Raw genomic sequence first — 21,870 nt, forward strand, 5'->3', positions numbered from 1 at the left:
ATGACTTTTATGTCCTAGTCTTTCGTTCGTATACATGGATGGTGACACTTTAAAAGATTAATAAACTATCTTTATAAGTATTAAATCTCGTCAAAAGTGCTGACGTGTTTATACCGAACTGGTAAAATAATAGTTCGTTGCTGTCTATTATGGGCTTATATTGGATGTATGGGTTTGTCTATCTCTGCGCATTTATTTGCACGTCCGAGACAAACATGTTATTAGATTCATCAACAAAAATACGGTAAGATTCAAATAATTAGTTAAAATAGATTAAATCGTGATGAAGAAATATTGAATAATTAGCGATAGTTTTCATACTCAAATGGATTGCTTTCATTTATTATAATGCATGCTATTTAATTTTTTTTTAATTTTTTTTCTCCAGTTTCATGATAATTTGTATTTAAATATTTTGTAATTTGAATGCATCATATACTATATTAACTTTGATTAAAGATTCATTTATTTATAAATTAACGATAACAAGCGACAATACAATCCAAAATAATAATTATACTTGTGTAATATAACGAAATTCGAAATTTCATATATAATGAGACTGGTTTGTTTATTGTTTTATTAAGTTAATGCATTGTTCTGATTCACCACTGCCCCACTAACATGCCTGTCCGAAGTCAGGAACCTGTAATTCAGTGGTTGTCGTTTGTTTCTTTGCTAAATACTTGTTTTTGTTCATTATTTTATTCATAAATTAGGCTGTTATTTTTTCGTTTGAATTGTTTTGAATCATTTGTCATTTCAGGTTCTTTTATAACTGATAATGTGATATTTGCTTTTACTCATTACTGAATGTGGTAGACTAACAATTACATCCTTACCGGTCCTTTTGTTTTCCACATAATTATTATTACCAATAATTAACCAGTTTTGGCTGGAATCCAATAGTAGCTGTCACAAAATTACCTGGTCCCTGTTACATATTCTGTACGTTCCGCCTCAGTGTCAGGCGCACAACCAAACTGTGTATTCAGGATTTGCTATACACACGGGTAATTTTAATATTTTCACTTGAACTTCGTTACTATACAAAAAGGACTGGGCACCTTATAAACAGTGTGACTTCACCAAATGACATTACGAATTCTAAAAATTCAAGCTAAAAATAATTCATAGGTTCCTAACTTCAGTCAGGGATCCCGAGGTCAAATTTATCATTAAATGGGAAAAGTATAGATGTACGTTTGACAATAAAAAAAACAACATTTTATAATGCGAATGATTAGTTTTTTTTAAAGTAAAAAATCAAAGACCCGTTTTATTTCAATTTATATTCTAATTCGCCAACTCAAACGAATATAAATTATTTAATAAATAAAACAACACATAAATAGGATAAGTGTGCCTACAGCTATAACAGCCTTTAGTATTAACTTTACATTCAATATGATTCTCAAACTAAAGTCCTTCACTTTAAATTCAGGCACACTACCAATCCAATCATACAATATCACAGTTATATACGGTAACAGTAACACAATCAAAAACTGTCTACAAAAGAGAAAAAAATCCTATCAATATAATGTAATATATGCATGTACTACCGTTAACGATAACCATCTCATAAAAGGGGGTGGATGGGTAAACATAATAACGAATGCTGCTACTTTGAACTATAGGCAAACTTCGAATAACTTAATTTTCTCAAACTAACCCCTTAAATAATACCTAATCACGCTTTTCACGAAAATCACGAGGGTATATATCCGTAAAACCGGCAATACGGGTATATGCCATCCAATCAAATTGAACGCAAACACACACCATGTGCTTGATATAAAAACACATACGTGTTTATAGTAAACAATCACTTGACCGTTACAACGTCATGTGACTTAATATCTTTAATAAATATATCTATATTCTAATTCACCAACTCAAACGAAAGACAAAGAAAGCCAAACATGCAAATAGATCTGAACAAAGAGTAATACATTTGTACATATATATATAAAGTATATTTATGAAAATTATATTCCTAAACTTTAAGACACTGTCAGATTTTCTTTTATATTTTTTCTTACATAGCCATCTTTTGCTTTATCTGAAGCCCATCTATCACTCTTCTTGAATAATCTCTCATGAATGCCAGCTGATGCAGCTGCCGTAGCTCCATCTGATCTCAAGCTATGTAATCCCAATTTGGACTTATCTAAACCGATAGATTTAAGAGCTGATAATATATAATTTCTCTTACTCTAGTATATGATAACGGTTTAAGACCTCTCAGTTTATAAGACTTAGATTTTTTTACATAAATACATGGATCTAAATATATAATCTGAAGATGATGAGTCAATATTGGAAAATAATAAATATTTCTCCAACATACTAAAAGGGCATGTTTGTGTATCTGTGTAAAACCTGTGTGCGTCTCTATAATGATCAGTTTTGATTTTCGTTATGAGCAAAGAGAAATGTGTATCAGTAAAGTTTAAATCAGATCTTTTTAAGTTTACCATTTCAGAAAATCTTAAAACCTCTGCATAGCTAATACGACCCATACAACAAATTCTAATTTCTATAAGATTGTTACATTCTTTACCATATTTAATAACAAGTTTCATTAAAAGATATCTGGTGTAATTGGTTCTTTTTTATTTACAATAGCATGTCCAATCTTTCTATGAACTCCTTCTTTAACTGATATTCACAACTCGGATTGGGATAGCCAGCTAGTTTATGAGTCCAGCTTATGGAATAATATGCTTCTTCAACATTATAATACGAATTCAATTTCTTTAATAGGTGTATTAAGTAAAATGAAACATAAAAATCTGAAGCTGGTAAAAGTTTAACGTATAAATAGTTATTACACCACTTACAAAAATTGTTAAATGCATATGGATAGCTTCTTTTGATATTCCCGGCCTTCGAACGCAGACAGAACTCAGGTAGGCAATTAGATAAAGATGACAAATCTTGGTCGACTGGCTTAGACAAGGATTTCCATACTCCACATGAAAAAAATATCTGAAAAACGTGCATATGAAATAGAAGTATAATCTACTATACTACTAGCTTACAATATATAATTAAATGACCTTGCAAGAATTTTTTTTCACACTGGCCATGTCAGTTAGGCCTTGCCTATTGAATTTGGCCTTTTCATCAACAAACGACATTGCCAATAACTTGGCCTTGTCTTTACTATGCGACCTTGCTCAACAGCCTTGTCGTGAATTCTTACGTGAACTCGGCATTCAATCTTATAGCTAAAACACTAGAAACGAATTCAGAAGATAACAACAAGGACTTATTATTCATACCATGAATAAAAATGTTCTGATTTGGTTGATATTCGAAAACATCAGTAACACATATGGTGGCAAAGGCGAACCTCTTTTAAAAATCATTGTCCAAAATGAATAGGAAGGCCACGTTGGAACAATAAAAGTACCTCTAGCCTTACATAAAATCAAATGTTTAATTGCTCCACATACAACAGAAATTGGAGGAGCAATTCAATTAACTTCATTATTCCAATTTTGCGTGAACGCATCAACTGCTTTAACACCTGGATTCCAGAATTTAGAACTAAACCTGGGTCATTTTTTTATTTAGATTACTCGCAAACATGTCCACAGTATGCGGACCCCACATATCATCTATAAATTAAAAAAAAAATCTTGTTCCCAAGTCTTCTATATCAATCATTTTTGAAATATAATCAGCTTTAATATTTTCAGATCTCGGGATCAAAACAGCATCTAACGTTATTTAATTCAGAATACAACTTACAAATATTCATAGCTATCTCTTGTAAATGTGCTTTTGTACTTCCTTTCTGATTAATTAAGACACAGTTATTATGATCTGTATGCCATTGAACACATTTATTTCTTAAACGGTTTTTATAAGACATCATTTCCAACAAAATAGCTTAGAGTTCTCTCCATGTAGAACTCTGTAAGGACTCTTGTTAAGTCCACATCTGATGAAAAATATAAAAGTCGATATCTATCAAGTAAGCATCAGCAGCTACACTACAAGCATTAGAATATACAACCACGTGGGGAAAAGAATAACCTGCTAAATGTTTTCTGTTCAATCTTAGAATGTTATTCATCCAAAATGAGAGCTCATTGAATACACAATCGGGACATTCCAATATTAACTTTAAATCCCACTTTACTATGTTTTCAATAGCTCAGTGTAAATAACGGGTCATTAAACTAGTTATGTTACCCATGACTGGACACCTAGAAATTACCTTTCCCGTTACCTGAGCCAATTTTCGTGCTGTGAAATTAGGCAAGTTATTCAAAACACCAACCAATGATTGTTGTATTCTTGGTTTTTCCCGCTAGTTTGCTTTGTATGATTGTATGTCTGTATGTTTTTTTTGTTTAAAATATTTGTTTGTTTGATAGGGATGAGGATTATAACAAAATAATTTGAATTTACTGCAACTGTCATACAAGTGAGAGCTTCAACTATCTATACCACCAGGTCCAAACCACCATTTTCTACGTAACAAAACGTCTGTACCAAGTCAGGAATATGATTGTTATTCATTCGTATGATATGCTTGAGATTTTGATTTTGCCACTTGCTTAGGGATTTTAGACTTTCCTCGGAATTCGGTACGTTTATTATTTTACTTTTTACGTGCCTGGATTTTTATTTCAGATGGTATAAGCAAGTCTCAGAAATAGCGAACATAATGACGAAGTGTATAATGGATCATGACACAAATCGACAAAACCACGGTAGAACAGTAAATACACAGCATCCTAAGCATGGTAGATTAACAAAAGCAGAACGGAGAGCGCATGGTTTGAATGGAGAACACAAAATACACCCTATAGCAGAAACAAAGAAAGTCATCATATCGGAAGGTATGGTTTTTTTTTATAAATAATTTATCATGTCGCCTTCTATGGGCCTTTGTAAATTGGTTTCAGAGAATAAGTATATACATGTATATTATTTGTAATTGTTGCTAAGTTAGACTACTCAAGCTATTAAAAAGACTTTTATAAATTGATTGTCTACATGTATATAAATAAAGGACTAAAGAAAGCAAAAATTAAGGGTCCGTCCATGTGCTTGTTTTCCAAATATAAGCAATTGAACATTTGACGGGAAATAATAACTCCAGACTTTAACCATTTAGCATAGGCACCCTTTTTCTTTAAAAAAAGTATTTAAAGATAACAAGGATTTAATTTGTATAGCTTTTAAACCATATGTAATAGAATTTTAAAGAAAAATAGTGGTACGGGGGATTTTTTTCTTCATTTCATGGATAAAACCGAAAGATTCCGAATATATAGGAAACATTCAAAAAAAAAAAAGGATCGAACATCCTAATGAAGAATATAATTAGCATGAACCTGTAATCAGTCTGTTCTGTTTTCCTGTCCCTTAAATTGGCCATGCGCATTGACAATGTCATTACATCTTATCATTTTTTTCATGATTATTTATACTGAGCAAAAAAGGTTAGCAGCACATATCTTAATTGGAAAACTTTAAAAATGTTTTATCGTATATCGGTTTTAGAAAGAAAAAAATAGGTAACAAAAAATGTGCATCTGATGTTTTACTTTCTTTGCAACGAAAAGTTTGTATTGAATTGATTACGTATATCAAAATTTAAATTTCGTAAGTGTTTTCTCGTTACTATTCCCTCGATATTCAATATTTTTCTTACTTCTATTTGTACTAATTTTATACAGTTGTTAGTGTAGTGTACAATAACAAAAGAAGAAGAAAACGAGGAATTTGATACGTTTGGATGTATTTTGGGTAACACTAGGATGCAATTGTTAGAAAACCAATCTGGTATCTTTCGCCCCTCTTGTAATATATTTGCGATACGTTTATTACAGGAGATTTCTTACAAGGGACCAGGCGGGATACATACGGGCACTTTACAGTTGTGAACAATCCTGACAGAACAATATCAGTTTTGGAACCAGGTCACTCTGGTGGATGTCAGAATCAAATAAAATCTACTGTCACGGAAACATCAAAACAGAAATCTTGTATTGTAGCCGTAAATGCTGGATTCTTTGATCCTAGACCGGGCAACGTTTGCTTAGGTATTAGTATATATATAAGGGTCGATATGAGCTTAACAGAAAAAGGAACATTCGAACAGAATAAAGAATAGGGGGACATGAAAAAAAAATTAGAATATAATAGGGAATCACGGGATGCATAAGTACAAAGAATAGAGGTTGAAGGACGAACGAGAATTTAAAAATGAGAAAACTAGATTAACAACACAACCTAGCCTGTTTTGATTCCCAAATTTAATCAGGTAGATTTTTAGAAATTAATGAATAATCAATCATAAAAACTCCGTTGTGAAAGATGTAGACACAATATCGTCTACCTTTATTCAACCATTAGAGTTTTAATGAGAAACTCCTTTACTAACAATGTCACTATTTGATGGTTATGTTTGAAGTTCTGGAAAATATTACTAGGACATACTGCTAAACATTTCAATTATATTTGGAATACTTGTAAGTGATTTAAAATTGAAATTTTTATTGATTCTGACAATTTGTAACAAAGCAATGCTACCTATATTTCTTACAAAAATCGGATTCATATAACTTTAGTTCAATCATTGATGTCAAGCAGGTGCGACATTCCTCATGAATAGGAGAAATTGTTATTGAGAGTTTCAGAAACATAAGGATAAATCCGACAGAAAATTGTCAAGAATGATTCTTGATTTAAAAAAAAAAGTCTTCTCCTCAAAAATGTTGCGCAACTATAACAAGATTTGCTGGTATACGATAAGTCGACAACAACACAATAACATGAATACGTTATTGCGATATTTTATGCTATTGTTTGTATTAGTTGGAATTGTTCCATTAAACATATATGTGACCAGCCACGACATATCCAGGCTTAAGGAGGTAGAAAGTCATTGTGAGAAAAACGCCGTTAACTATATGTGACTATCCACTTCAAGGCTTAGGAGGGTATATTGTCTAAAATTTACTTTTTGTATATTTATGTAGAAGAGCTAGTCATGTTTTTATGACATATTTGTTGTAAAAGCAACGAGTCATTTCGAATACCGGTATGAAAATGAGACTGTTCTATGACGACTTTTATTTATTGAAGGCACTAATTTTTAAAACACAAAATTATTGTATTTATTGGCCCTTAGTGATGTTCAATAGCGTATTTGAATAAAATATCAAAGACTTAAATTTACAACAATACAAATAATTCTTATCTCTATTTTAGAACATTTGATTTAAACTTGTTGAAATGAAGTTAGTTTAAAATTTGTCGAAGTAAACTTTAAGAATCTCTTTTTTTTTAATTAAGATTTATTATGCATGTCTCTAAACATAGCATGCGACGCGTAACAGTTTATGAGGTGTTATCATATATGCATTTGATACGGTGAAATTATTATGGATATGTTTCAGACTTCATTTATTAAAGAAAATCTTTAGAGCACATCATTTTTGTTTTGTTTGTAGTTCTATTTTAGAACATGTAATTTGAACTGGTTGAAATATGTTTAAAATTTGTCAAAGTAAGCTTTAAGAATTCTTTTTTTTTAATTTAGATTTATTATGCATGTCTCTTTACATAGTATGCGACGCGAAACAGTTTATAAGTAGGTGTTCTCTTATATGCATTTGATACGGTGCATTTATTATGGATATATTTCAGACTTCATTTATGAAAGGACATCTATAGAGCAGAATTTTTTTTTGTATCAATTTAAAATGTAGATTCAAATATTTTTCACTTCAAACGATAAACTAAAACTTCTTCAAAACTTTTATATGATGTATAGTTCGGCGTCCGCAAAAAAGAAGCCAAGGAAAGTGTTTATCTCTTCTTCACGATACGTATTTAATTGAACTTCGATATTTATCATGTTTATAATTTTTCTAACAATGACGTCCTACCTCCATAAGCCTGCAAATGTCATGGCGGGTCACACATTGACAATGTTGCAAGTAGATTTTGCAAATAGAAAAAAAACACTTTTATTTTTTAAATTGAGATTATGGTTAGTCTACTAAATCTTCATCTTTTAAACGTTGATGCATTTTATAGGCAACATTATTAGCGATGGAAGAGTGGTTATGAAGTCAGAAGGAGTGCAGAACGTACATTTTGGAATAACAAATGATGGATTTTTACACTTTGGGTAATAATTATCTAAACAAATTCGTTATCATTATAAAAATATTTATATACTTCCTCAAAACGATTAATAAACCAAGGGATATTAGTGTGCATAATTCTTATGAAGATTTGTTTATTCGCTATCGAAAGTCGAACTATTTGTTTATATTTTGTATGTTTCTGTATTCTAAATGTTATTTTTTGGTATTATCAGATTATTACCTGGCATTTTTTACATCGCATGTATTATCAGCCCCAGGTTCAATATCAGCATAAGAGCCGCATAGCTTGAGGGTTGATATTCACCGAGGGCTGTTAATACATGCGATATGTAAAATGACATGTTATGAACTTTTTATCATATGCTTCAACAGTAGAGAAAAATAACAGATTCATATATTGATCATTTTACGTGGTTCCCGTAAAGAAGTTCAAAGAGTGAAAAGTTCACGGACGCCGGACCCAAAATTTGATACATTAGATATGAAATCTTTCTATCATATGCCTCAACAGAGAAAAAAAACCATTTTAATATAGACTTATCGACAAAAAAATTATCTTACAATGTACATAATGAACATTATGTCATCTTTTTTTTAAAGTTACTTTTTCAATTATGTTTCAGTGAAACTTTTAAAAATGCATTTTTTTTTTTTATTTTTTTTTTTTAGGGTTTTATTTTAAATTTTACACTATATACAGTAACTCTTCAGTATTCAATTGTTTTGTACACTTCTTTTTATTTATTTTTCACTGAAAACGTAGCATTGATGTGTAACTTCCGGAATTTACCGAGAATCATCGAAATGCCATGTGATAACGTTACCGAAAGGCATTTGATAAACTTTTCATATCAGCCCGCTAGGCACTAATTTGAAAAATATAGAATATACGTTAATTTAATGGTATTTTCAATCGGAAAAAATCATATGTTATCTAGTCTAAGTATATAATACACATAATATATATACCATTATTTTTCTTGAACTTTATTCATGTCGGTTTATTACGCAGTCATTAAAGATTGTTGCAACAGATCTGTTATACTTAGCCTCAATATGTAAGGAGAATGAAGATATGCATACACCGGATGTACCTTTTCTAAGAAGACAAATAATTCATTCACTCGTAGAAACTCGTTCAATTCTGTATCAGCGGTTTTACCTGAGGATTACCGATATTTATTTCTGCCATTATTGGTTGTATAAGTGTATACAATAGCGTGTATTGTATATTGTAGATATTTGTCAAAAGCCGAAATAGCAGACAATAATTATAAGCAGTTGATTGGTGGTGTATTTTGGTTGGTACGTGACGGACAGAGTTATCTCAAAGAGAGTATAAATATAGAATGTCAAACTGAAGAACAAGCAGGTGAGTCAAATAAAATGAAATATGAAGAATACAGAATGGGACATTTACACAGCTAATAAAATAATTTCTAGCGGTCAACATACTGTGACCATCCATAGTTCTAATAGAATATTCAAATTTTAAAGTAAATTTGGATTTTATTAGATAAATACTTACCATCATAAATTCTGAGTGTAACCCCAATTGCGTCATAGGTCAGATGGAAAATCCCAACTAAAAATAAACGTATTCTCACTGGTCCGGACATATACCCCTGTTTGCCCATATTCTTCCATTCAATTTCCTCAAGACAGAAAACATAAGGAAAGGGGATGAAGGGGAGGTGGGTGGGACCTATAATTTATGATGGTAAGTATTTATCTAATAAAATCCAAATTTACTTTAAAATTTGAATATTTTATAGCTATAAATACGTTACCATCATAAATTCTGAGTAACAGAATCTAACGTAAAGCTGAATCCCCTGTAACAGAAGAAACAGGAGGAAAGTTCAATCTTTGTGCTGAAACTATAGGTCCAAGAGAGTATAAACTCTCGGCAAAAGTAGCCATAGATTGGAGGTAGTGAGATATAAAAGAGTTCTCATTTCTCCAGAAACCTGCAGACAGTACCTCTTCCAAAGATGCACTGTTAAACAGAGCCCAGGATGTAGAGATACCCCTAACATCATGAGCTTTAACATTAAAACTATTTAAAAGTTCTGCCTTAGAAGAACCATAAGCTAAAGATATGCATTTGCATATCCAAGTAGAAATAGTTTTAACAGAAAGATCTGAGATTCCTTTTTTAATAGGAATAAAGAGTCTTGAGTTAGAAACAGAACGTAAACTACACGTTCTTTCCAGATAAATAGAAAGGATTCTTACTGGACATAAAAGTACAGAAATAGAATCGCTAGGGAGTGCAGGAATCACAACTGGTTCTGCACCCTTATCTGGAATCTGATTCTTTGCCAAAAAAGCAGGATCCGTTAAAAGAGTAACCGAAGATTTATCCCTGTTAAATCGAAGGCAAGCATCAGAAATAGAGAAGGCATGGATTTCACTCCTTCTCCGTCCAGAAGCCAAAGCTAAAAGAAAACAGCATTTATAGGAAAGAAACCTTAAATCTATTGTTTCTGCTGGTTCAAAAGGAGGAAGTTTTAAAAAGGATAAAACTAGTCCAAGGTCCCACTTAGGAACTAAAGTTTTTTGTCTTGGTCTTTCAAGACTAAAACTACGAACCAAAAGAGAAATATGTTCATTGATTCCAAAATCTGGGCCACCAGAAATATGAATAGTTCTTGAGATAGCTGATCTATATCCCTTAATAGTAGAGGGACATAATCCTTTGGATTCAAAAAGAAAAACTAGAAAGTCTGCTAATTGTTGTACAGTGACTTGGAAAGGATCAATTTCCCGCTCACTACACCAATCTGAGAAGATTGACCATTTTGCATCATAGACAATGCTAGTGGAGTCTCTGACAGACTTTGTGAGATGCTTGGTTGCTCCTTCAGAAAAACCTCTCTTTCTGAGGCTAACCCTGAGAGAAGCCAGGCGTGTAGATGAAGTTTTTCTGGATTTTGATAAAGAACCTTGCCCTTGATTTGAGACAGAAGGTCTGGTCTCAGAGGTAGAACTAGAGGACAAGCACATGATAGGCGCAGAAGGTCTGGAAACCAAGACTGTTTTGGCCATGCTGGAGCAATAACTATGATCTTGCAATTTTCCCCTGCTATTTTCTGAAGTACTGGGGAGAGAAACCTGAAAGGAGGGAAGGCGTACCCGAACATTCCTTTCCAAGATAGGCTCATTGCGTCTACTGCAAAAGATTTTGGATCTGGAACCGGAGACACAAATGTTAGAAGTTTGTGATTGAGACTGGTCGCAAACAGATCTATCTGAGGTGACCCCCAATGAAGAGTCACAGCTTTGAAAACTACTTGAAGTAGTTCCCACTCCGTGTTTACTGGAGCAAGGGATCTGGATAGAGTGTCGGCTAGAATATTGAGGTGCCCCGCAATATGTCTCACCACTAGATGAACCTGGAGTTGAAAACACAGAAGGAGAATGTCTCTGGCTATCTGATAAAGAGAAGGTGAATGAGTTCCTCCCTGATTCTTGAGATAAGCTACAACTGTTGTGTTGTCCGTGGCCAGAATGACAGACTGATTCTTTAGAGACATTTGGAAATGATTCAGTGCAAACAGAACTGCTTTCATTTCCAATACATTGATATGCTCTTCCAAAAGATCTGGACTCCAGACTCCCGAGATTGTAAGCCCCTCCAGATATGCTCCCCAACCGAGGGTGGAGGCATCTGTGAATAATGTTAGACTGGGAACTTGAGGGGACAGACATAGGCCCCTCATTACATTTTCCCGTACTAACCACCATTGAAGGTGTGGAAATAAAGGCTGAGTGATTGGAATCAATGCTTCCCATTCTTGTGAAGCTGCAATCCATAACTTGTGCAGATAAAACTGAAGCGGACGAATGTGAAGTCGTCCCAATGGAATTACATCTGCCAGAGAGTTCAATAGACCCAGAAGTTGCAAGAATTGACGTGCTGTGACTGATTGAACCGTCAGGAATAAATGTATTTTCTGACATAGTTTTGTAAATTTCTCCTCTGGTGGGAGGACTAGGCCTACACTGGTTAGGAAATGTTCTCCCAGGAAAACAAAGTCTTGAGAAGGAATTATCTCTGACTTTTTCCAAGAGATAAGGAAGCCTAGGGACAGAAAACAATTGATGACCAAATCTGTCTGAACCCTCAATTTGATTGGGCAAAATTCCTTGAGAAGGGAATCGTCCAGATAGGAATGAATCTGAATAGACAGGGAATGTAGGTGAGCTATAGCAGCCTGCATGATTTTTGTAAAAGCCAAAGGGGCTGTAGACAGGCCAAAAGGGAGAGCCTTGAACTGGAAAACTTTGTTGTTCCAAACGAAGCGAAGGTATTTCCTGTAAGTTTTGGAAATGGGAATGTGGAAATACGCGTCTGAAAGATCCAGAGAAGTAGTCCACATTCCCGGAAGGATTGAAGCCCTGATGGATCTGTTTGTTTCCATTTTGAAGTGGGGAACAATAAGAAATTTGTTCAGAATAGATAGGTCTATGACTGGCCTCATTCCTCCAGTCTTCTTTGGAACCAGAAAAAGACGGGAATAAAATCCCGGAGACAGAGTTAAGATCGACACCTCCTCTATTGCAGCTTTTTGTAACATAGTGTCCACTTCTACTGATAGAAGTTGACACTTGACTGGGTCTTGTGTATGAGACAAACTTATTGGAACTGCAGATAGAGGAGGTGGGTTCTTGAACTGAAGTGTTAATCCCCCTCGAATTATTGACAGCACATAACAGTCTGAGGTAATTTTCTTCCACTGATTTAGGAAAAAACTTAACCTCCCCCCTACTGGTATTGATTTTTGAGGAACTTGTTGTAAATTTTCCCCTGGGGAAGCTGTCAATAACGTACGAGGGGGCAAGAACCTAGGTACTAGACCCAGGTTTCTTGGAACCCTTAAAACCACCAGAAGGCTTACCTGAGCTTTTTCCTGAGTTATTGGGTTTGTTCTGCGGCTTGCCGTAGTTATTCTTCCTTTTCTTAGCAGAAGAAGGAGGACCACCTGAAGCAGAAGTACTATTAGAACTAGATGTAGTATTAACCGACCTCTTGCCATTAGTAACTTGTACACTAACTTTGACTGGAGGAGGGTTTTTGCTGAGTTCCTCTTGAACCCGCTGTAAGGGTAAACCAAACATCTTGTCAGAGAGTGGAGATTTCAGTAAAGAATCTTTCAAAGGCTCAGCTATAGAAATGTTTTCAAGAAACTCTGCTCTTTTAGATAGGGTGCAATTAGCAATAGAACCCATTAAAAGCAACTGAGATGAACCTAAAGCTTTATCCAGTTGAAGTAAGAAGGATCGTACTTCTGCTGGAACAACCGAATCTTCGCTGTTAAGCAAATGTCCAGTTGCAGCTAGAAAATGTTCGGCTGTGCCAAGAACTTGAGAAGCACTACGAAGGAGATTCTCAGTCTTTGACCAAACAGGTTGAGTGAGACGAAGACCATCTACTGGCTTTTTTCCCAATAAAGATGACATAGATTTGTCACAACTGGGAACAAGTCTACCCAGTGAAGAATCAAAGATATCAAAATCCTTGTACTTAACCTGATCAGTAAAGGATGACATTCCAAATCCTGAGATATTGTTATTAGAAACCTTTTCACTAGCAGAATTAGCGATACCTTCATTAATAAATTGTAAAGCAAAAGCCATATGGCCAGATTCAGGAAAAGAATTGTGAGAAGTCACAGTATCCTGAGAAATACCACAGGAAGCCTCAAAAGTTGAAGAAGGTTTCTTCGGCTTGGAAGGAGAGAGAAAAGGGATATGTGCTTCATCCCTCATCAAGGTATACACCTTATCCCTAAGATCCTTCAAGGAAGGAGGATCCTCAGTCTCCTTGGTGGGAGGTTGTTGAGCTGACTTAGAAGAAGGCTCAGGGGCCGTCTTCGATACCTTGGGAGAAGAAGAACTTTCAACATCCTCATCAGTGAGGAAAGCCCTTTCATGACTCCCAGGGGAAACAGAAAGCTCGTCATCCTCCCTCTCATCACATTCTACAGACTTAGCTGGAGAAGGTTGATGAGAAGAAACTCTATTTTCCAGTAGAGTCATACGACTGGATAGAGTATGGAATTCTGCCTTGAAAGACTCACCAAAGTCTAAAAGTAACTTCTGTAAACCATCCAAAGGTGATGCATGATCAGAAACCTGAGTACCATGTGAAGAACTAGAAGCTTGAGAGTCAGGTACGGTGGTAGGAGCTACTGCAGAAGTCAAAGATACTGCTACGGGTAGAGCAGGAGCTAAAGGTGGTGCAGTAGCTACCCCAGAAGGGGGACCATAGAAATTGTCCCTATAAGGCCAAAAACCAGGTTGGTTTGGCATAAACCCACCATAAGGGTAAGACTGTGGCCAAGGTGGCTGAGACCATGAGGGTAAAGGTTGTGTGCCCGTGTTGGGAAGCATATACCCACAATAGGATAATGGGGGTCTAGAACCTGGCAAGTTCAAGCCCATAGCTGTACCTGGGACAGAACTAATAGTACCCGCTGAATTAACAGACCTAGATAAAGTATGAGTCACCGAAGTTGACGTAGGTACCCCCCCAAAATGCATGGCCGAACCTTGTGAAAGGGTCGGATAGGTAGCATTACCAGACACCGTTGTCGAAACTCCGGTCAATGTACTGGTAGTTTGGGGGGGACTTAAAGGTAGTGACCCATCTAAGAGATAGTCCGAACCAGGAATACTTACATACGGACTATTCAAATTAAAGTCCATAATAAATTTTACTTTAGTCAAAAAAAAACACAAATAATTTGTTTAGAAATTTAAACAAAACAAGGGAATATATTTCCAATAAAATACACAATATATATGAAAAGCAATTAAGCTATTCAAAAAACTAAACACTTCTCTGTTGAATCTGTTTGCTGTGCACGTGTGACCGATGTCGCAGATGGAAATTGAATGGAAGAATATGGGCAAACAGGGGTATATGTCCGGACCAGTGAGAATACGTTTATTTTTAGTTGGGATTTTCCATCTGACCTATGACGCAATTGGGGTTACACTCAGAATTTATGATGGTAACGTATTTATAGCTATAAAATTTAAGGTTCATCATAACCTTTTGGCTAAAATGGCCGTATTCACACCCCAAATTTTACTCTGAGTACAGACTCACCTATACACCTGCAACAGTTTTAAGGGATGGCAGGAACTAGATATATAAATTTTAAATGCATTTTATGTTTCAGAAAATTATAAACTTTCCTAGATTTTGCTATCCATTTTTTTTCGTTCCTGCAGAAGGTGCAAAAATTAACTAAGTAGTGAAAACGATTGAGAAGCTCCCCACATATAATCAATGTTGTGAGTAGTATTGATTTAAATGGACAATGGATGGACAATAGACACCTGTAAACAATAGGTGATTTAACAGGTTTAAACTGTGTAACTGAGTGGACCGTATCAAATGAAACTCGGGTGTTTGTTTATTTTGCTATCTTCTGCAGACTGGAAAAAAATGGACATCAAAATCCAGGTAAGTTTTTAATTTTCTGAAACGTAGACTTCATATAACTTTTATATATCTAGTTCCTGCCATGCCTTAAAACTTTCCTGGATGTACCAGTTTGTCTGTACTCATAGTAATTTTTGAGGTGTAAACACGGCCATATTTTTCAATTCCTTATGATGAACCTTAAGTTGCTACGTCTTTAGTTTTATATGTTGTGCTTTGTGTACTTTTGTTTGTCTGTTTGTCTTGTACTTTTTACCCATAGTTTTGTCAGATTATTGTTTTTACCTTTGAGTAAGAATGTCCCTCTGGTGTTTCGGCTTTCTTGTACATACTTTAACAACGGATTTCTGATTTTACTATATATCGAGATATTTGCATTACTACCAATCGAAAAGTGATGCATAAACTAAAACGCAGACTATCAAAGATTCGCGTAACATCAAGACAATGTTCCCCTTTCAATAACATATAGCAGTAGCCTTTATAATACCATCATTGAGTATATTCTTGACTTTAAACAGACGCATACAGTTATTTTCTTTTCTACTCAGCGTTCTCCCTTTTGGTTCAGATCAATATGATGTTCTCTATCAATAAATAATATAGCGTTATCCTTAATAATATCATCACAAAGTATGTTCCTCACCTTAAACAGACACATTCAGTTATTTTCTTTTCTACTCAGCGTTCTCCCTTTTAGTTCAGATCACTGGGACAGAGTTGAACATATTAGGGAAGGGTTGCCTTGGGATCCCGCTAACATGTTTAACCCCGCCACATTAATTCTGTATGTGCCTGGCCCAAGTCAAGAGCCTGTAAATCTCTCATTGGCAATCTTACCACATCTTCTTTTTTATATATACAATAAAAATAAGAGCAGAAAATTTTGACTACTAGACATTACAGAAAACGGGTTGGAAACATACACGCTGTAAGAAGGAACCTAAGACATATTTATGAATGAAAACGATAAATCTTAAAAATGCCACATTACCTTTTATTAAGTTTGTGTACATGTGTAGAGTTCTCCCTGTGAAACTGAATATCACTATTTAGAAAAGGAAAATCATTGTTGTTTACACGTAAGATGCATTTCAAGTAAGTTCCCCTGGGTTTATTTCAGCTGTTCAGACATTTATAAATGAAAGTTATCGCTAAGGAAAATATATATAAAATTAATGAAAGTTATCGCTAAGGAAAATATATATCAAATTAATGTTAATAGTTATTATAGATATACAAATATAAAGGCAGTATTTAACATTGTTATGTTCACCATAATAAACAATTTTACTGTAGTAAAAAATACAATAACGAATTCGAAATACCTAACTCCATGGAAAATTCAAATCGTAAAGTCCTTTATCAAATGCATGGCAAAATCATAAGACAAATGGACATTTTATTGTGCCATGTTTATATTTTAATTTCTGATGTTAACTCTGTTCATAAATCTTTGTTATAAATAATTCTCTGAACATTTGACAGAAATTATGGAAATGTATGCCAAAACGATACTATCAGCCAGATCAGCTATTGGACATGATAAAGAAGGACGCATTCTGTTAATGCAGCTTGATGGGTTCAACGAACATAAAGGGTAATTATTATATTTTTTTTATCAAGTTGAATTTTCGAAAAACTAAGGATTTTCTTACGCCCAGGAGTAAATTACCTTAGCCGTCTTGGGCACAGCTTTTTGGAATTTTGGGTCCTCAATGCTGTTCAACTTTGTATTTGTTTGGCTTTGTAACCGTCATGATCTGAGCGTCACTGATGAGTCTTATGTAGACGAAACGTGCGTCTTGCGTATTAAATTATAATCCTGGTACCTTTGATAACTAATCACTTGCGCTTACTATGTAGTATTTATTCTAATAGAACTCTTTACAATTAAAAAGATGTAAAGTAAAATTGGTAATTTACGAAATAAAATCCTTGTGACGTTCAAATGACGTTTATGGAAAGTATATTAACATGATTAAGAAGCGTAAGTTAACATAGATAGAGCATATTACTAACCCGAATCCATCCCGTCTTTATCAGATAGATTTCAGAACTTCAGCAAACGGATGTGAAATTTGCATTATTATAATGTCTTGATATCACAAACCTTCTAATTTAATGAAATAAAATATTTGACATTCAATCGATAAGTACATTCAATAATGATATAAATAGGTGTCTCTCTAATTCGTCATTTTTTTCTATATTTTTTCCCCCGCATTTTTTCATGGAATTTAAGTTTTTGCATTTTACTATATTGCAATAGATATTAGTAGATTTATAATCAAATTTTCTTTAATAGTAATAATACATGCATGATACGCTTCCACAAAAAGATAACACTATATTATTTTTTTTATAAAGCATGACAAAATTGAAGAAGGTTCTAAAATAAAAATGGAGACTTACACACTTTATGAATTTCATAGTTCCGCAGACCTCTTCTGGATTTTCTAATGCGATCAAAATCTACACGTGCAATATTATACAGACACTACAATGGCAATTTTGTAATTTGAATTTTAATCATTTTTTCGACAACATTCCGGTCTCAGTGAAATGTATAGATGTAGTATAATTCTTTATACATATATTTTGATGTAGTTTCTCCTTGGGATAAAAAGGTACACACGGGGTTGTTCTTATACCTCATTGCTACATTTTGTAAGAGACATACATATATATATGTATTTGTGTTGTTTTGTAATATGTATAACGACTGTTATATAAAAAGCAACAATAAACCAAGGGAAAAGCACTTCATTCATTTTTTTACAGCCACGACAAACAAAACAGTACACATGTAAGTACTTATAATAATGATACTTTGTTGATATTCACTCAGTCACCGTGGGCGAATTCAAACTGGAAAGATAGATTAGAAGATTGTGTCAGATAAGCTTATGAGACTCTTACTTTGGGGCTATGGATAGGTTTCCAAAATGGAAGCAAATAGACCAACAAAAACGAATTAAGAATATTGGGGTCTGATATATAAACATTCAACAAGTATCATTGGTTCACATCGAACAGCAAGCTATAAAGGACCCCAAAATTATTATTTTAAAAACAATTAAACAGGAAAAACAACGGTCTTATTTATATGAAAAACAAAACACTATGACAAACACCAACAAACAACAATCACTTAATAGTAGAGATAAACAACCTATAATTGTACAAATGTAAGGGCATACTTCACAAAAAACGTACTGCACCAACACAAAACAAGCAACAAACCTTGCAGTAATACTTTTGTTTTGATATCATTACATTTAAGTATTATGTTGTACCTTTCCACTATAAATATTTTGCAGACTGGTACTTTGCTTCATATTAAAGAATGTCATATACTTTTCTACTGATTGTATGCAACTTACAAATGAATGTATTTGACTTTAAGAATATAAGAATGATTTTTATAGGAAAGCCCTTTTTTGTTACCTTTTGATTTTTATTTGATTGCAGAATGACTCTTTATGAATTTGCCGACGTCCTTCTTGATTATGGATTCGTACAAGCAATTAACCTAGATGGTGGAGGATCAACAACATTAATTATCAATGGGACATTAGTTAATCATCCAACAGATAAATGGTGATTATCTTTTTCTTGATTTCTTTTAGTTTGATTTGAGACCTAAATAAAAACAATGCAAATAAAGGTTAAAGTTCGAGTCAGCCTTTTCCTACCATATTTTAAAAATTAAATATTTCAAAAAGGAGCTCCATGACATATCATTTTTTAGATTATGATGTTCCTTAACTAATACTTTTCTGACTAATAATATTCATTTTAAATTCTAGATTTTTTTTAATTTAACATCCTTATGAAGTAACTATAAGCCTTCATTATGTTTATTTCTCACGCATATTTGTTATTTCTTTTTTCTTTTTTCTTTTTATCTTTTATTTGTTTTTCAATAGTCAGGATTTAACATACATGTTCCTTACAATACCACCTGGCAATGGTATCAAGGGGTTTCATATAGAAAATAATTCAGTATACAATTTATATTTCTGACAAATTGATTTTACAGTTATAGTATTTAAGGTTACATATAAGTTTTATTTGGTAATATTCTCATGCTCTCTGAATTTCTCTCATACAATACAAATACTCTTCACTCATTTTTGTTATTTCTAGTTTAGGAGGATATTAAAGGCCAACAAAAGATTACATTTACTTACTGACATACTGATCTCTTGGTGAATCTTCTATGTATCAAAAATAATAGTTAAGTAGTCATAGTAATCCTGAGAGGATTTGATTTCAATTAAAAAATATAATACTATTTGTTTGTACTTATGGCTTACACAGTTATAATGTGCTGCAATGTTTAAGAAAAAATGCGTACACACAATATTCTATCTGCGATTTCTGAATAAGTATACTTCTACCTTCGGGACAAGTACAACTAAAATATGAAGAGGTCTACAAGTTCGTACACAAAATACTCACACATATGACAGCTTCAAATGTACTAGTTTAACCTTTTTTTGTTGCCCAAATCATGTTTATGTCTCAATAAACATCAATCTGCTCTTCTTAAAAGTTGTATCTTGTTGCGAAAAAACCTTACTATGGATTCATTATTATTCGCTGGATAGGATTTTGTGGGTTTAGTTGTTACAGGTAAACCACGAATATAAATGATAAACGAGTTACAAATTCTCCATTGGCTATGTATGCAAATATTGTCAAAACCACGAAATAGAACATCCCAGAAAATGCAAGTTTTCCTAAATCAACGAAAATTGATACCTAAGAAAATAATTAATCCCCAATATTTTAAAAGTAAGACAGTAATTTGAAAATGTATAATCAAATTATAAAACGGTGTTTGGTTATTAGTCAAGAGAAATAAGCCATATTAGTTTCCATCAATTTTTTTATATGTACATCTTTTAATTTCTAATCGGGCACAACACTGATCACGTAAAAGGGTATTGTGAACCAGTAGAAGGTAATGCTAAGCTAAGGTATTAAAAGATACAAAAGAAGGACGAAAGATACCAAAAGGACAGCCAAACTAATAAATCTAAAACTAACTCAAACTGACAACGCCATGGCTAAAAATGAAAAAGACAAACAGAAAAACAATAACACACATGACACAACATAGAACACAAAAGAATAAACAACACGAACCCCACCAAAAACTAGGGGTGATCACAGGTACTCCGGAAGGGTAAGCAGATCCTGCTCCACATGTGGCACCCGTCGTAGTAAGTTGATAATTGGTTGAAACAGAATAAGTAAACATCGTTCCTTTTCTTTCTAGTGAGAATGATCCCAGATTTACATGTGAAAGAAAAGTTTCTACAATTTTGTGCGTTCACAGCGATCATTCTACAAGATCGGAAGAAAATGATAAATCCGATTGTGATTTTAAAAATGTTTCGAATATATCCGAACACTGTCAAAGTAGAACTATTGATTCAAATAATATCAAAGAAGAGGTACAACGGGACAGCGATAATAAGTGAAAAAAAAGCAAAAAAAATAAAAAATAAAAAATGAATTTGACTAAAAGTTGAGGAAAGACTCATGTAGTGCTGCAGGTTCTATTTGAATAGTGATTCAGTTTGATATCTCTTGTTGTGCAAGCATATTTTCTTTGAGATCGGAATATATTTGTAAAAAATGAATTGACAGCAATAACATTTTTTTCTGACAGATTCTTTATTTTTTTTAGAGTGTAAGCAATTTTCCATGTTATCCTATGTCATCTGTTTGTATTTTTTTTTTTACCAAATGTACATTTTATATACACATCTAGACTAATGATGAGAACTTAAAAAGAACATAAAATCCCCTATTTATACATTTTATACATTGACCAGATTTCTTTTCACTAATAAAAGTGTGAAGTCTAAAGATTATCTCATTATCATACGAAGGTACAAAGTAAAATCACAGAAATACTGAACTCAGGGTCAAATCAAATCGGAAAGTACCTAATCACATGGAAAAATAAAATGACAAAATACATCAAAAACGAGTGGACAACAACTGTCATATTCCTGACTTGGTACAGGCATTCTCAAATGTAGAAAAACGGTGGATTAAACCTGGTGTTTTAGCGCTAAACTTCTCACTTTGTACGACAGTGTCATCAAATTCCGTTATATTTACAATGATGCGTGAACTGAACAGGCACAATAAATAAAATAGTCAAAGTATAGGAACAGCAGTCATCATCATGTTACAATTTTAAAAGAAACAATTTCGCGTGTCTGACGTCAGAAAATTTAT

General features: G+C 33.5%; 1 protein-coding gene across 2 annotated transcripts; it reads left to right on the plus strand.

Annotated features, from left to right (window-relative positions):
- The first annotated feature begins 27 nt into the window (after nucleotides 1–27).
- Nucleotides 28–21,454, plus strand: LOC134690792 (N-acetylglucosamine-1-phosphodiester alpha-N-acetylglucosaminidase-like). Of its 2 annotated transcripts, none has more exons than XM_063550842.1 (8): nucleotides 28–244; nucleotides 4,654–4,862; nucleotides 5,859–6,071; nucleotides 8,074–8,167; nucleotides 9,386–9,519; nucleotides 17,095–17,206; nucleotides 18,391–18,415; nucleotides 19,081–19,203. In XM_063550842.1, exons 1-8 carry the CDS (start codon nucleotides 150–152, stop codon nucleotides 19,093–19,095), a joined length of 897 nt encoding a protein of 298 aa, XP_063406912.1. In that variant the 5' UTR covers nucleotides 28–149; the 3' UTR covers nucleotides 19,096–19,203. The 2 variants fall into 2 exon arrangements, with proteins under 2 accessions (XP_063406912.1, XP_063406911.1); XM_063550841.1 differs by lacking the exon at nucleotides 18,391–18,415 and adding an exon at nucleotides 20,897–21,454 and having other exon boundaries at nucleotides 31–244; nucleotides 19,081–19,209.
- The last annotated feature ends 416 nt before the right edge of the window (nucleotides 21,455–21,870 follow it).

Source organism: Mytilus trossulus, chromosome 11, assembly GCF_036588685.1.
Source record: "Mytilus trossulus isolate FHL-02 chromosome 11, PNRI_Mtr1.1.1.hap1, whole genome shotgun sequence".
NCBI classification, from domain to species: Eukaryota; Metazoa; Mollusca; class Bivalvia; order Mytilida; family Mytilidae; genus Mytilus; species Mytilus trossulus.

What these genes read in the sequence shown, in the direction of transcription:
- LOC134690792 (XM_063550841.1), top strand. Translation starts at nt 150, where the DNA reads ATGGGCTTATATTGGATGTATGGGTTTGTCTATCTCTGCGCATTTATT. An exon ending in GAAAGTCATCATATCGGAAG is followed by an intron (nt 4,863 to 5,858) that starts GTATGGTTTTTT and finishes CGTTTATTACAG; the next exon opens with GAGATTTCTTACAAGGGACC. An exon ending in GGGTTCAACGAACATAAAGG is followed by an intron (nt 17,207 to 19,080) that starts GTAATTATTATA and finishes ATTTGATTGCAG; the next exon opens with AATGACTCTTTATGAATTTG.